This window comes from Coregonus lavaretus (assembly GCF_964263955.1).
Source record: "Coregonus lavaretus genome assembly, chromosome: 28".
Classification (NCBI taxonomy): Eukaryota; Metazoa; Chordata; class Actinopteri; order Salmoniformes; family Salmonidae; genus Coregonus; species Coregonus lavaretus.
Genome location: NC_140015.1, coordinates 30,160,866 through 30,175,745, shown reverse-complemented (window position 1 = coordinate 30,175,745; position 14,880 = coordinate 30,160,866). Strand labels below are relative to the sequence as shown.

Below are 14,880 nucleotides of genomic sequence, written 5' to 3'. Positions count from 1 at the left end.
TAAGCCGAGGTGCTGTGCTGAGGCGTTTCTTTGATTTACGAGAAGAAATTGAACAGTTCATGGAAGAAAAGGGCAAACCAGTGTTAGAATTTCATTCCGCAGAATGGATGCAGGACCTTGCATTTATGGTGGATGTTACAGAGCACCTGAATAACTTGAACAAACAGCTGCAAGGGCGCAACAAAGTTGTCACGTAGTATTATGACAGCATAAGTTCTTTCAAGTTGAAGCTGTCATTGTGGGATACGCAACTTGCCGGTGGTGATGCAGCTCACTTCCCCTGTCTGAAAAATGTGTGCGCGACCCAACATGTGGCAGACATGAAGCGGTTCAAAAATAAAATAACAGGACTGTTACGGGAGTTTGAGCAATGCTTTCAGCTTTATGTTTATATGTTTTTATGTTGATGTGCTATTGTTTTTATTTTATTTGTATATTTAACCTATTCTTGACTCTGTGGTTCTTGCACTTGTTTGGGGAACAGGATTTCATTATTTTTATCTACATTTCTGCCTGAGAAATTACACCCTGATATAGTTCTGTGATATACTTCTGTGAATCACTGAGACATTGTGTGTTTGTGTGTTCTTTGTCCTCAGAACTTTCAAATAACTTGAGGTGTTTTATGATTAATAGTGATGTTGTGCTTTTGGACACTGTCCTCAGGCTCCAGCTTTATGTTTATATGTTTTTATGTTGATGTGCTATTGTTTTTAATTGATTTTATTTTATTTGTATATTTAACCTATTCTTGACTCTGTGGTTCTTGCACTTGTTTGGGGAACAGGATTTCATTATTTTTATCTACATTTCTGCCTGAGAAATGACACCCTGATATAGTTCTGTGATCTGTGAAACAGTTCTGTTAATCACTGAGGCATTGTGTGTTTGTGTGTTCTTTTTCTTTAGAATTTTCAAATAAACTTGACGTGTTTTATGATTAATAGTGATGTTGTGCTTGTACTATTTTGGACACACTGTCCTCAGACTCCAGCTTTATGTTGTATGTTGATCGTATTAAAACAAAGAAAACAATCTGAAGTTGTTGTTTTTAAGTTATATATACCATGATTTTTCCGGTCCGGCCCACTTGGGAATAGATTTTCCTCCATGTGGCCCCTGAGCTAAAATGAGTTTGACACCCCTGCTGTATATGCACACACACAGACTAGAAACAGTGAAAGAGACAGTCACACATTCAACCTTTACCGTGAACGCGCACATACACATAAACTCATACAAGTCCCTGTGTGTGTGTGTGTGTGTGTGTGTGTGTGTGTGTGTGTGTGTGTGTGTGTGTGTGCGTGCGTGCGTCCGTGTGTGTGTTTGGGAATGCTGTATGACTCTGTCAATGTCAACAGTTCTGTAAGTCACATTGGATAAAACAACTGCTAAATGCCTATGTCATTATTACTATGGTAGACAGCTGGAATGAGCCAATACAGTATACAGGAAAACAAACTGGAAAAAGGAAGAGAGACAGACACACATTCACCCTTTACACTTAGAAACTCACACTATACACCTGTCCTGTCTGCACCTATAAGGTTAACGTTACTGCAACATAGGATTTGGCCCTGTGGTCTCAGCAATTATAAATGCAGACTATCTTGTCATTGAAGACAGGTGACGCTGTCCTTTGGTTTCAGGTCTCAAATACACACACACGCACACACACACACCTCTTATCTTTCTACCTCTATGTTTAGCCTACTGCGAGATACAAATTATACCCAAAGAAATAACAAATGGGTTGGATGATTCCAGGCTCTGCTGAATTCCACATGACCAGAAACATATATTTAGCTAGGGCCTAGAGTTTTTCCTGGTCCGGTCACCTAGTCAGGGGGACTTGGCTAGTGGGCTCTAATGATGAGAGGTCTATGAGTCTATCAGAGATGTGCTGCTGTGTCATAGAGATTGATGACTCATCATGGATATAACCCGTTTCAGCATGGACATTGCCATTGAGTGCTTCCACCATGCTTCCGCCATTTTAAAGTAGTCAAAGTAGTCAACTGGGCAGGGATTGCAATGGGTTGTAGCCTCAATCGAACTGCCCATGCTGTCACAGACGCTATAATAGCACAGATATAAAGATGAGTCCTCTATCTATCTCTATGTGGTGTGCTGACATCTTTCCCTTTCCCAGCTTCTCCAGACGTCATCATGGTAGTAGGAGGCCCTCTAGTGGATGTATGATGGAGTGCAGCAGAACAGTATTTCAGGATTCAAATCAAATCAAATTGTATTTGTCACATGCGCCGAATACAACAGGAGCAGACCTTCCAGTGAAATGCTTACTTACAAGCCCTTAACCAACAATGCAGCTTTAAGAAAGAATACCCCCCCCCAAAAAAAAAATTCACAAACAAATATACAATATAAAATAATACAAAATAAAAGTAAAAAAGAACCGAGTCAATGTGCGGGGGCACCGGTTAGTTGAGTGAGGGGGGGGGGGGGGATAGAAGCTGTTTAGAAGCCTCTTGGACCTAGACTTGGCGCTCCGGTACTGCTTGCCGTGCAGTAGCAGAGAGAACAGTCTATGACTAGGGTGGCTGGAGTCTTTGACAATCTTTAGGGCCTTCCTCTGACACCGCCTCGTATAGCGGTCCAGGATGGCAGGAAGCTTGGCCCCAGTGATGTACTGGGCTGTACGCACTACCCTCTGTAGTGCCTTGCGGTCGGAGGCCGAGCAGTTACCATACCAGACAGTGATGCAACCAGTCAGGATGCTCTCGATTGTGCAGCTGTAGAACCTTTTGAGGATCTGATGACCCATGCCAAATCTTTTCAGTCTCCTTAGGGGGAAGAGGTTTTATCGTGCCCTCTTCACGACTGTCTTGGTGTGCTTGTGTAAGGGTTGGGGTGAGGTGTGACCCAGGCGCGGTGCAGGATAGACAGTAGGCAGTAGGCAGAGATGGTGAAACAAGGATCTTTACTGGTGGTCCCAAAACCAGGATACAAAAGAATGGACTTGTCACGAAAAAATTAAGGAGGAGCAAATTGGTCTCCAAAAACAGGCTGACAGCAAACATTCGAAATACTAACTATGACTGAAAACAACAATGAAACAGGGAGAACACTTCTCAAGTACCTGTACATATGTCTCGTGATCGGACACTGATTAGTACTGTTTGGCATCGAGAACTAGCAGAGAAAACAGAGCAAGGGAACACAGGAAAGTGAGGGCGCTAATGAGCGAGCTAGGATGGATGTAGTCAATATAACTATTTGTTCAGCACTTTTGAAATGTACAGCGTCAGAATTCAGAACATGGGCCGTTCTTACAGTATTCTCCCTGTACACCAAGTTAGAACCGTAGGATAAATAAAGGGGGATATAAGCGGACAATGAAAGCTCTTACAATATTTGATGATAACATTTCTCTAAAACAGGCTATAGGCCATGGGCGGTGTGTTCAATAGGGCGATATGGGCGACGCACTGCCAAACGGGAAAAGGAAGGGAATTTTTTTCTAATCAATTATATCACGGCAACAGTAGTTATCAGTGTTCACGTCTGATCTGCCAGCCACTAAATATCAAATCAGGCTAAAGTCGTGCTTCAAATGGCCCCGCCCGTTTTTGGGGCGATTTCAGTCAAGTTGAAAATCGCCCAGAAGTCTCTCATAGCCTGTCATGTAAAATCTATTTTTTTCAAATTTCAAAGCTTTCAATACATTCTCTATGGGTGTCTGTGGGCATGCACTTACGCGCTTTCGTCATACGTGACGTAACCATGAACGTAACTAAGACAATGGCGGCTAGCAGCGTCTCTGTTGTGACCTGCAGTGTGGCGTTATTTTATGTTTTTAATTTGTAGACTTAGTTTACAAACATTCTGCAAACATTCTGCTTTGAACTGATCTTTCGGTTTTGGACTGATCTTGTTGATCGTGTACATACCCGCTACGAACGGACTAAATAATGAAAACGCTGCAGGCAGCTGTAATCCCAATACAGCTGGGAGACTTGGCTGGATGACAGAGTCCCGGACAGAGAAGTGGAGCCGGCCACCTTCACCCTGGTCAGAGCGGACCGCGATCCTGGTAAGAGAGCGACTCTGTACCCCGACATTGAACTGCTTTCTGTGTCATTGCGACCTTACTATCAATTCAATTCAATTTAAGGGCTTTATTGGCATGGGAAACGTGTGTTAACATTGCCAAAGCAAGGGAAGTAGATAGTAAACAAAAGTGAAATAAACAATAAATATTAACAGTAAACATTACACTCAGAAGTTTCAAAAGAATAAAGACATTTCAAATGTCATATTATGTATATATACAGTGTTGTTACAATGTGCAAATAGTTAAAGTACAAATGGGAAAATAAATAAACATAAATATGGGTTGTATTTACAATGGTGTTTGTTCTTCACTGGTTGCCCTTTTCTTGTGGCAACAGGTCACAAATCTTGCAGCTGTGATGGCACACTGTGGTTTTTCACCCAGTAGATAAGGGAGTTTATCAAAATTGGGTTTGTTTTCGAATTCTTTGTGGATCGCTGTAATCTGAGGGAAATATGTGTCTCTAATATGGTCATACATTTGGCAGGAGGTTAGGAAGTGCAGCTCAGTTTCCACCTCATTTTGTGGGCAGTGTGCACATAGCCTGTCTTCTCTTGAGAGCCAGGTCTGCCTACGGCGGCCTTTCTCAATAGCAAGGCTATGGTCACTGAGTCTGTACATAGTCAAAGCTTTCCTTAAGTTTGGGTCAGTCACAGTGGTCAGGTATTCTGCCACTGTGTACTCTCTGTTTAGGGCCAAATAGCATTCTAGTTTGCTCTGTTTTTTTGTTTGTTCTTTCCAATGTGTCAAGTAATTCTCTTTTTGTTTTCTCATGATTTGGTTGGGTCTAATTGTGTTGTTGTTGTTGTTGTTGTTGTCCTGGGGCTGTGTGGGGTCTGTTTGTGTTTGTGAACAGAGGCCCAGGACAAGCTTACTTAGGGGACTCTTCTCCAAGTTCATCTCTCTGTAGGTGATGGCTTTGTTATGGAAGGTTTGGGAATCGCTTCCTTTTAAGTGGTTACTATCTGCCCCGTGAGTTCCCCCAATTGTTTGTTACCGTTGTGTACTGTTGATAATCACAAGTTTACTGGAGAACTGAGACCAAGTAGAGACTTTGGACAGGGTGGATATGGTATAATAAAGGCAGTTTATTCAGAGGTAAAGATATCTGGAATCGCGTGCACGGACTCGTTCGTGCACGCGAGTAAAGTAAAAGTGTCCTGTCTTAGGTCAGCTAGGATCACCACTCCTTGGCCACCTGCTGACAAGGCTGACAAGATAGGACTCTTTTGTCCATTGTTATAGGATAGGAACAGAAACAAACGCCCAACACAAAATGGGTCATGCACAAGATTTTAGTCAGACCAAGCTATAACATTATATATTTACTACGACAGTACATTCAACCAAAAGCTAATATAACAAAGGCATCAGAGTTTATTTATAATCTGTCACAGAAACTGGAATCCATCTCCCCAGATCAGTCAATAAATGCTTCTGGTATTGACTTATATGCTGCCCCTGTCTTCATGTTGTTGCTGGACATATCTTTTTTAAAATGTGTGTAGGTCACCTAAATCATCAGAAAAATTGCCCCTCCTGAGAATTTTTTCAGGAGCCGCCACTGCTATAGGCTACATGTGCACCACCAAGTCAGAACAGTAGGCTAAGTTATGAGGGTGAAAGGGACCAAATTATTAGTGTGAGGCACATGGGCTACTAACAGTTTACTACACAACATACACTTAGTATTACTTTCTTGACTACAGTATACATATCTCCCTGGCATATTTCATCATTTATGTAGCAGCATACAATACATTTTTGGACTCACCTTGTTGTGCTGTGCTCACTTGAACAGAAGGTGGCACGGCGGTCCTTCTTCTGGGCTCTAGAAAGAGGCCCAAAATCTCTATATGGAATTCCGAGTTCAAAATTATTTTCCATATTTTCCCAGTCGGAGCTAGTTTTATCCGAGTTCCCAGTTGTCTTGAACTAACTGAAGTCTGAGATTTCCCAGTTCCGAGTTTCCAGTTGTTTTGAGTGTTGGAGTGTGCCCTTGGCTATCCATAAATAAAAAATAAATAAAACTGTGCCATCTGGTTTGCTTAATATAAGCAATTTGAAATGATTTATACTTAAGTATATCTTTGCACTTACATTTACTTTTGATACTTAAGTATTTTTTAAAACCAAATACTTTTAGACTTTTACTCAAGTAGTATTTTACTGGGTGACATTCACTTTTACTTGCTCTGCCCCACCTGCCCTGAATAACGCGTCGCCGCTGCTGCTGATATTAAGCAATAACTGCAGTAGCTACAGTGTATTAGACCAGGACTAGTCATTAGCTGCATATGGAGAAATTTAGCTTTATACACACAAAATCGTACCTGGTCTGGATGGACCTGACCAAATCAAAGATTTCGGTGGCAGCTACTCCTCTGTGAGCAAATCACCGGATGTGACGTAAGGACACCGAGTCGGGCATCCTTCCTTTTGGTCCCAGGCTGCACGTAGCTGCGGCGGTCTGACAACATAACGTCTTCAGAAGTCAGCTGTTGCTGGATTATTGGTTGTAATTTTTATTTTGGAGGGCACTAACCACCCGACAATATGCCCATGTACCAGGTAAAGCCCGTCTTTGGGGTTGACGTAAAGATTAATTTGCCAACCTGCATGTACAAGTTACAGAATATCCACGCGCAGGGAAGTGCAAGTGGCTGCTCCGAACATGCGCTTCAGGTAACTAATTTCATTCCGTCCATAAACGGACAAGCTAATCTCACTAATGTCATAAATTAACTAGCCAGCTAATAAATGTGACATTTTGTCGTCAAAAATGAGCTAGCTACATAGCCCCACCCCCACAACAACAACTATCAGCAGCTAGTTAGCTAACGTTAGCCTAGCTTCAATCCTACCAATCTCGGCTGATGCAATGATGTGTGGATGAGTTAGCAACTGTAGCTAGATGTTTTGGTTGTGCACCTCAGAATGTGTCAGGACGTTACCAGTACACTACTCAGAAAATATATTTGCCTCTACAGAGTAAATTAGATTTTAGCAGCCAGCATATGATCTGCACAGTTCAGACCTTTTGTGTCCTAGACTGAGTCTGGATTATATGGGTGGGTGTACTGACTGCCAGGAATGTACTACTGTAGCTAGCTAACGTTGGCGAGACCGCAGCAACAACATGTCATTATACAGTATGATGAACAGCTAGGTTATATAGCCGAGTAGTCTATTCTAGTAGACTTTTTCTAAATGATGGCATGCCATGTAACGTTAAGCTAATGGATTCAGCCATAGCCGAACGTTATTTATAATGTTGCTAGCTGGCTATAGAAATGGCTCTGAATTCAGCCTTATCGACAATGACTCTCCGTTTACAATCATCCGACCAAATTATCTAGTTAGTTTATAAGAATGCCTCAATGCCACAGAAAATGCCACATTTCTCTTTTCACGTTTGGCGTTTTGTTGACAGCTCACCTAAAGACTTCCTCAGTAAACACAGCTTTCTTGGCAATCAACCCCTTCACCCCTCTCAGTATTCATTCCCCCTCAAACAATTATCTGACTGACTACATAGCTAGTCCCTCAGTGTGACATAGGCCTAACCAATGTAACCTCTAATTTTCTAAGGTGGTGAGCAAATTTCAGGTCTGCTGTACGCAAACTTTAATGTTGGGAAAAATCTGTGCAACTTCCAGCTCACATTTACTGTGAACACTGAGGCTGTACCCGCTTTAAGTTACAGTTTTAACAGTGGCCAAGTAGGCTACTGTGACTATTTGATCATAATGTAGGCCTACCAGAGTGACCTACCATCAAAAACAATGGAGAAAATCCATCCATAACATTTAAACTTTGAAATAGCTGTTCTATCATTCAGCCTACAGCAGCAGCCAATGTGTGGTGTTCAATGTAGGCCTACATTCCATGAGACTTTTGAAAAAAAACATGCAGGGCTTAATATTAACCTGTTTATCCATTTGTCCTTAAGACAAGGAGGTGACTGAAAATTTTATTAATAATATAATAATAATAATACCGTATTGGTCCGAATATAAGACGGCCTTTTTTCCCCTCGAAATAGGTCCAAAAAAGTCGGGTCGTCTTATATTCAGGGTCTAGTATTCAGAGCGCAGTTTCTCTTCTTCGGCGCTCCCTTTAAATGTCAATACACATTCGCGGGCACAGATGGCGCCAAAAATTCGTTCCGGACGGAGGGAAGAGGCGTCCTTAACAACCAGCCCGTTACCGGTGTTTAAAGATGGAAAGACAGGCTGACCATTTAGAGACAAGTGGCTCAAAAGTGGGCCAGGTCAATAAACAACAGCGGAGGAGCTATGATGCCAATTTCAAAATAATGGTTGTCAATAAGGCAGAGTCATCTAACAACTGCCAAGCTGCCAAGACATTCGGGGTCACTGAGTGTAATGTAAGAAGATGGCGAGCAGAAAAACAACGTCTAAAAGATGCTAACAGTCAGCGAAAATCCTTCCGTGGTCCTCAAAGTGGTCGTTTCATTGAGGTTGACCGGAGGGTTTTTGAATATGTCAGGGAAAAAAGAAGTGAGGGAATGCCCATTACCAGAGCTGTCATCCAGGTTAAGGCCCTGGAAATCGCCAGAGAGCTCAACATCACTGGATTTAAAGCCAGCCTCGGCTGGTGTCGTAGGATGATGCGGCGTAATGGACTGTCACTTAGACGGAGAACGAGTTTGGCCCAACGCCTGCCGTCAGACTTCGGAGAGAAGCTGCTTTCGTTTCAGCGCTTTGTTATCAACCTGAGGAAGAAGCACTCCTACCCGCTGGATCAGATCGGCAATGCTGATCAGACACCCGTTTATTTCGACATGCCAACATCGGTGACTGTCAATAGAAAGGGAGAAACGTCTGTGTTGGTGAAATCAACGGGCAACGAGAAGAGCCGCGTCACTGTCATGTTGACATGTCTCGCTGGTGGCAGCAAACTCCCCCCGTATGTCATTCTTAAGCGTAAGACTGTGCCAAAGGACCCAATGCCAGCTGGCATTATTGTGCGCGCCCAGGAGAAGGGCTGGATGGAGTCGGGGCTTGTAGTGGACTGGCTAAAGGTTGTGTGGGGCGCACGCTACGGGGGACTGAGGAAGAGGAGGAACATGCTCGTTCTGGATGCGTTCCGCGGACATCTGACTGAGCCCGTGAAAAGTCAGGTGCGAGCAATGAACGGGGATCTTGTGATCATACCAGGGGGAATGACAAGCCAGCTACAGGTGTTGGACGTAGTTGTGAACAAGCCTTTCAAGGATAACCTGCGAAAAAAATACACAGAGTGGCTCCTGTCTGGCAACCACGCACTCACACCGACCGGGAAAATACAGAAGCCGTCAGTCCGTCTACTGTGTGAATGGATCCTGCATGCATGGGATGCTATTCCCTCACAGAGCATCATCGATGGCTTTAAAAAATGTTGCATCTCAAATGCATTGGACGGCAGCGAGGACGACGTGCTTTGGGAGGAGCCGGTGGAAGCGGAGCAGCTGGGGAGCGATGACAGCGAGAGCGAACACAGCGGGGCAGAGGACGTGTGTGAGGGATAGAGAGACATCGGAGGAGAAGTTTGGCGAATTTTTGTTAAGTTTAGTTAAATGTGTGGCCTGTATTTTCTCTGTTATTTAAAAATGTTGCTTTATTATTGCTTGATATTAATTTTGAATCATACTGTACATAGTTTGCCTTTGTGTTTAATTCACTGTGTTTTTAATATTGTTATTTTAAAATAAAATGAAGTTCTTTGTTCGGCAAATCTAGTCTGCAAATCTGTTTTTCTAAATGTTTGTGTTGAAAAACGGGGGGTCGTCTTATAATCAGGGTCGTCTTATATTCGGACCAATACGGTAATATGCCATTTAGCAGACGTTTGTGTTGTTATTGTGTTGTTTGATGCAAGAAACCACTTCACAAAATAAAATGCATTATTATTCCCATACCATTATTACAGAGAATGAGACAAATTATGCTACGCTCTGGCTATTGGCTACTTAGCTTATTCAAGCCTGTGTCAAAATACAACACTGACCCTTTATGACAAAAAAAAAGATATTTTGAAAGATGTCTTGAAATGTATACATTTTGTGCTCTTGTAGGAAGCAATCACTCCCCCATAGCTGACTACAAATAATGTATAACTGGGCTAATAACTCACTAACTAGCAAACAATATGAACAAAATGTGCACACATGGCTACATGCAGCTTTCGCTTTGATCTCAAAACAAGCCCATCTACTCACGACCACAGCGGTAAACACAGTCCAGTTCAAAATAAATGGCACAGATCCATATATGGCAATGGTCTATTTGCATATAGGCCTATTGCAGCTCTGATTGGTTATGCCGCACTGGTCTGTGTAGAGTACAGGCTGAGTCGTGCGCAATAGAATCCTACTCCGAAGCGTTCTGCCTACAACAAAATCTCTTGCATAGTTAGTTTTGTTTCGGTATGTTGCATTGATAGTGGCTAATATTGCGTTGATTCGATCACAATTGCCACAGTAAAGGGAAACGTTGATAGTGTTAACTAACAGGGAAAACGCTAGAAAGTTGAGACGTTCAAACAAGCGGCAGTCCCGGGGGAGCTGCGCGGCAGTCTCGGGGCTACTGCCCGCCCGCGTGCAGCTTGGAGGGAAGATTGGGCTAAGCCAACCATGTTTAGAGAATGATCATGTAATGTGTGTTTGTGTGTATTGTGTTAACACATTTCTTTCACAGGGCCCTGAGGGCAGCGTGGGCGTGTTTGCTTTCTCTTCCTGTCCTGAATAACAGACAGGTTGACCCTGCAGTGCAGGCTTTGGAGCTGCGTCAGCATAAAATCAAGTGTGACCGCTGATGTGTGTGTGTGTGTTTGTCTTAATGTACAGTATATATGTGGTAACCATAGCTATCCATCCCTCCCCCCCCCCCTCCCTCCCCCTGTAGAACGGAGGGACAGAGGTGGACCCTGCGTTCAGAGACCTGGAGGCACGTCAGGATGAGATAATGCGCAGGCTCTATGAGCTGAAGGCAACCGTGGATGGCCTGGCCAAGACCGTGACCACACCGGACGCTGACCTGGACCAGACCGCGACCTCTCTCTCCCAGAGCGCCACAGCCTTCAGAGGCACTGCAGACCTGGACTCCCTACTGGGCAAGGTGAGGAATAGAGCTATTGTCAATTAGAGCTCTGATAGGAATATAGCTCTTGTCAATTAGAGCTCTCATAGGAATAGCAATTAATTAAGTTGAGTTTCACCTATACTCCTATATTGTCTATTTCGGCTATGCCACAACTCAAGATTAGTAGAAACGCCTTATGATGGTATCATCATCATTTGCCCTCTACCCATTAGGACCTGGGTGCCCTCCGGGACATTGTGATCAACGCCAATCCGGCACGACCGCCCCTCACCCTACTGGTGCTCCATGCAATGCTGTGCCAGCGCTACCGGGTGCTCTCCAGCGTGCATGTCCACTCGTCATTGTCCGGTGTGCCCGCGCAGCTCCTCTCCTGCCTGGGGCCGCGCCACACAGACAGCTATGTCCGCCAGAGTTTCCAGCTGGGCTTCACCCTTATATGGAAAGATGGTAAGGGTGGGGGTGGTCAGAGACAGGGTAGTAAAATAGTAGAAGGTTTAGGGGGGGACAGTAGGTGGAGAAATATGGGGTGGGCAGATTGGGTTAAGTGAAGGGGGTGGAGAGACTGGGTAGAAAAATAGTGGAAGGTTGGGAGAGGGGGTAGTTGGAAATTGAGGTGGAGGGGAGGGGGGTAGAAAGAGTAGTGGAGTGAGAGACAGACAGGGTAAGGACAGGATTGTCACCTAGCTTTGAACTGACGTGACTGGGCTATGTTAGGGGATGCGATGTCAGACATACTAGTATAGCTCCTGACAGAGAGTCTGCTCACCATTTACTATTCATATGTCAATGTGTCCTTTCATTGTTAGCTGCTTTCAACATTTTTAACATCTATTTAGATTATCTTTGGATTAAATGTACATTTCTCCTCTCATCCCTTGCCCTCACTCATTGCCCTTTCTCTCTCTATCTGTCTCCCCTCTCTCCTCTCTCTGTCTCCTCTCTCTCTCTCTGTCTCCCCTCTCTCCTCTCTCTCTGTATCCTCTCTCTCTCTGTCTCCCCTCTCTCCTCTCTCTCTGTCTCCTCTCTGTCTCCCCTCTCTCTTCTCTTTCTGTCTCCTCTCTCTCTCTCCGTCTCTCTCTCGCCTCTCTGTCTCCTCTGTCTCGCCCCTCTCTCTCTCTGTCTCGCCCCTCTCTCTCTCTGTCTCCTCTCTCGCCCCCTCTCTCTCTGTCTCCTCTCTCTCTCTGTCTTCTCTGTCTCTCTGTCTCCTCTCTCTCTCTCTCTGTCTCCTCTCTCCCTGTCTCCTCTCTCTCTGTCTCCCCCTCTCTCTCTCTGTCTCCCCTCTCTCTCTGTGTCTCCTCTCTCTGTTTCCCACCTCTCTCTGTCTCCCCTCTCTCTCTCTCTCCCCCTCTCTCTCTCTGTCTCTCCCTCTCTCTCTCTCTCTCTCTCTCTCTCTGTTTCTCTCTGTCTCCCCCCTCTCTCGCTCTGTTTCCCACCTCTCTCTGTCTCCCCTCTCTGTCTCTCTAGTCCCCAAGCTGCAGATGAAGTTCAGCATCCAGAACATGTGCCCCATCGAGGGCGAGGCCAACGTGGCACGCTTCCTGTTCCGCCTCATTGCCCCTTACCCCAGCGACCCCACCCTGGCTACACTGGTGGACAGTTGGGTGGACACGGCCTTCTTCCAGCTGGCCGAGGGCAGCGCTAAGGAGCGGTCTGCCGTACTCCGCGCACTCAACGGCGCTTTGGGTCGCGACCCCTGGCTGGCCGGTCCCGAGCTCTCGCTGGCTGACATCGCCTGTTACTGCTGCGTCCTCCAGACAGGCCCCTCCTCTCCGGCCAACGTCCAACGTTGGCTTAAAGCGTGTGAGAACCTGGGCCACTTTGGCCCGGCCCACCCTCTACTGCAGTGACCACAGCTGCCTAGCAGATCTCAGGGCGCTTCCAGGGAGTAGGTAGAAGATACCCCCTAACCACAGATCCAGAGTCAGATATTGCCCCAGTCCCCTTGTTGGGAATAGGGGATTGTGGGTGAAGTAGTCGGATCCTAGATCTGTGTGTAAGGGTGACTTCTACCTGGAGCGCCACCAGGGCCCAGCCTATGGGGTTTAAATATATCTGCACTGTGCTCAGAACGAAAAGAGAAAAATGGAATACCCAGGCCACGTCCCAATACTCTATAAATGCTCCCTTGCTCACTTGGGTATCTAAGCTTCGCAATGACTGAACAGATATAGATAGTGAAGGCGGTATGGTGGAACCGGAAATGTCATTGTTTCTGCCACATTACTTTCACCTGTTTGTAGTCATTGTGGATTGTTGATTTCTTGAAGGGAGCATTTTAAGATGATTTGGACACTGCCATGGTCATGAGTTGAATTATAAGCTATGAAAAATACAGTAAACACACATACACACATAGATCTCCCTCCCTCCCACCTCGTGCCTAACAAGATGATCTAACGAGATGCTGTGTGTCTGTGTGTCATAATGGGGTGTTACTTGCTGTTTAACAAAAGAAGCGGTTGAAAATTGTGACGCAACAGGACCTACTGATGTGATATCTGCAGTACGAGAAGTAAATCTTTGTAGCGTTTTTGTTCTTAAATCACTAAAATGTCCACTTTGGATCAAACTTTGAGCTGTGGTTTCCCCCGTTTCTTTTGTCAGTATGTATGGTTAGTTTCAACTTTCGTTCATCGCTTGAACCCTACATTTCTTATATAACCTGAGAAAGAATGAGATTTTTACTTCGTGACATCAATGAGTGTAACTACACTGTACAAAACATGACATAGACTGACCAGGTGAATCCAGGTGAAAGATATGATCCGTTATTGATGTCACATGTTAAATCTACATCAATCAGTGTAAATGAAGGGGAGGAAACAGGTTAAAGAAGGATTTTTAAGCCTTGAGACAGTTGAGACATGGATTGTCTATGTGTGCCATTCAGAGGGTGAATGGGCAAGACAAAAGATTGAAGTGCCTTTGAACGGGGTATGGTACTAGGTGCCAGGCGCACCGGTTTGTGTCAAGAACTGCAACGCTGCTAGGTTTTTCATGCTCAACAGTCTCCCGTGTGTATCAAGAATGGTCCACCACCCAAAGGACATCCAGCAAACTGGAGTCAACATGGGCCAGCATCCCTGTGGAACGCTTTTGACACCTTATGGAGTCCATGCCCCAATGAATTGAGGCTGTTCTGAGGGCAAAAGAGGGGGCAATTCAATATTAGGAAGGTGTTCCTAATGTTTTGTAGACTCAGTGTATGTGTTGGGTGTTACACACAGACTAGCCTTAAAGATATAGTTCACCCAAATTACAAAATGACATAGTGGTTTCCTTAACCTGCAAGCAGTCTATGGACAAGGTAAGACATCAATCCATGATTTTGTTTACCTAGTCACTGTCTCGAAATGCTAACTTTTTAGCATATGTGACACAAATCCAATGCAAGTCAATATCCCCTATATTAGTTGTTTTTGCGCTTCGTGTCCGCATCATCTTAAAGTAACTTCATTGAGCTACACAATCACTTTTAGACTCATGAATATGAACTTAATGCCACATCTGATCTACTGTAAGTAAGGTTGGTAAAGGAAGCACTAACTACTACAGTAGGTTGTCTGGGGTTTCACAGCAGGTGTGACAAACTAAGAGGAAGAAAATGTACTGTCTGACTGAAACACTGGTTTTAAATATACTTAAGTATCAAAGTAAATGTAATTGCAAAAATAAACTCATTTCAAATTCCTTATATTA

General features: G+C 44.4%; 1 protein-coding gene across 2 annotated transcripts; it reads left to right on the top strand.

Annotated features, from left to right (window-relative positions):
- The first annotated feature begins 6,488 nt into the window (after positions 1-6,488).
- Positions 6,489-13,756, top strand: LOC311103742 (aminoacyl tRNA synthase complex-interacting multifunctional protein 2-like). Of its 2 annotated transcripts, none has more exons than XM_084145382.1 (4): positions 6,489-6,760; positions 10,984-11,196; positions 11,394-11,628; positions 12,646-13,756. In XM_084145382.1, exons 1-4 carry the CDS (start codon positions 6,632-6,634, stop codon positions 13,026-13,028), a joined length of 960 nt encoding a protein of 319 aa, XP_084001508.1. In that variant the 5' UTR covers positions 6,489-6,631; the 3' UTR covers positions 13,029-13,756. The 2 variants fall into 2 exon arrangements, with proteins under 2 accessions (XP_084001508.1, XP_084001509.1); XM_084145383.1 differs by having other exon boundaries at positions 6,532-6,646.
- Positions 13,757-14,880: the final 1,124 nt, after the last annotated feature.

Bases quoted from the DNA above. Each gene is read 5' to 3' on its own strand.
- LOC311103742 (XM_084145382.1), top strand. From the start codon at position 6,632: ATGCCCATGTACCAGGTAAAGCCCGTCTTTGGGGTTGACGTAAAGATT. The intron at 11,197-11,393 runs GTGAGGAATAGA...TCTACCCATTAG, and splicing joins TGGACTCCCTACTGGGCAAG to GACCTGGGTGCCCTCCGGGA. The intron at 11,629-12,645 runs GTAAGGGTGGGG...CTGTCTCTCTAG, and splicing joins CACCCTTATATGGAAAGATG to TCCCCAAGCTGCAGATGAAG.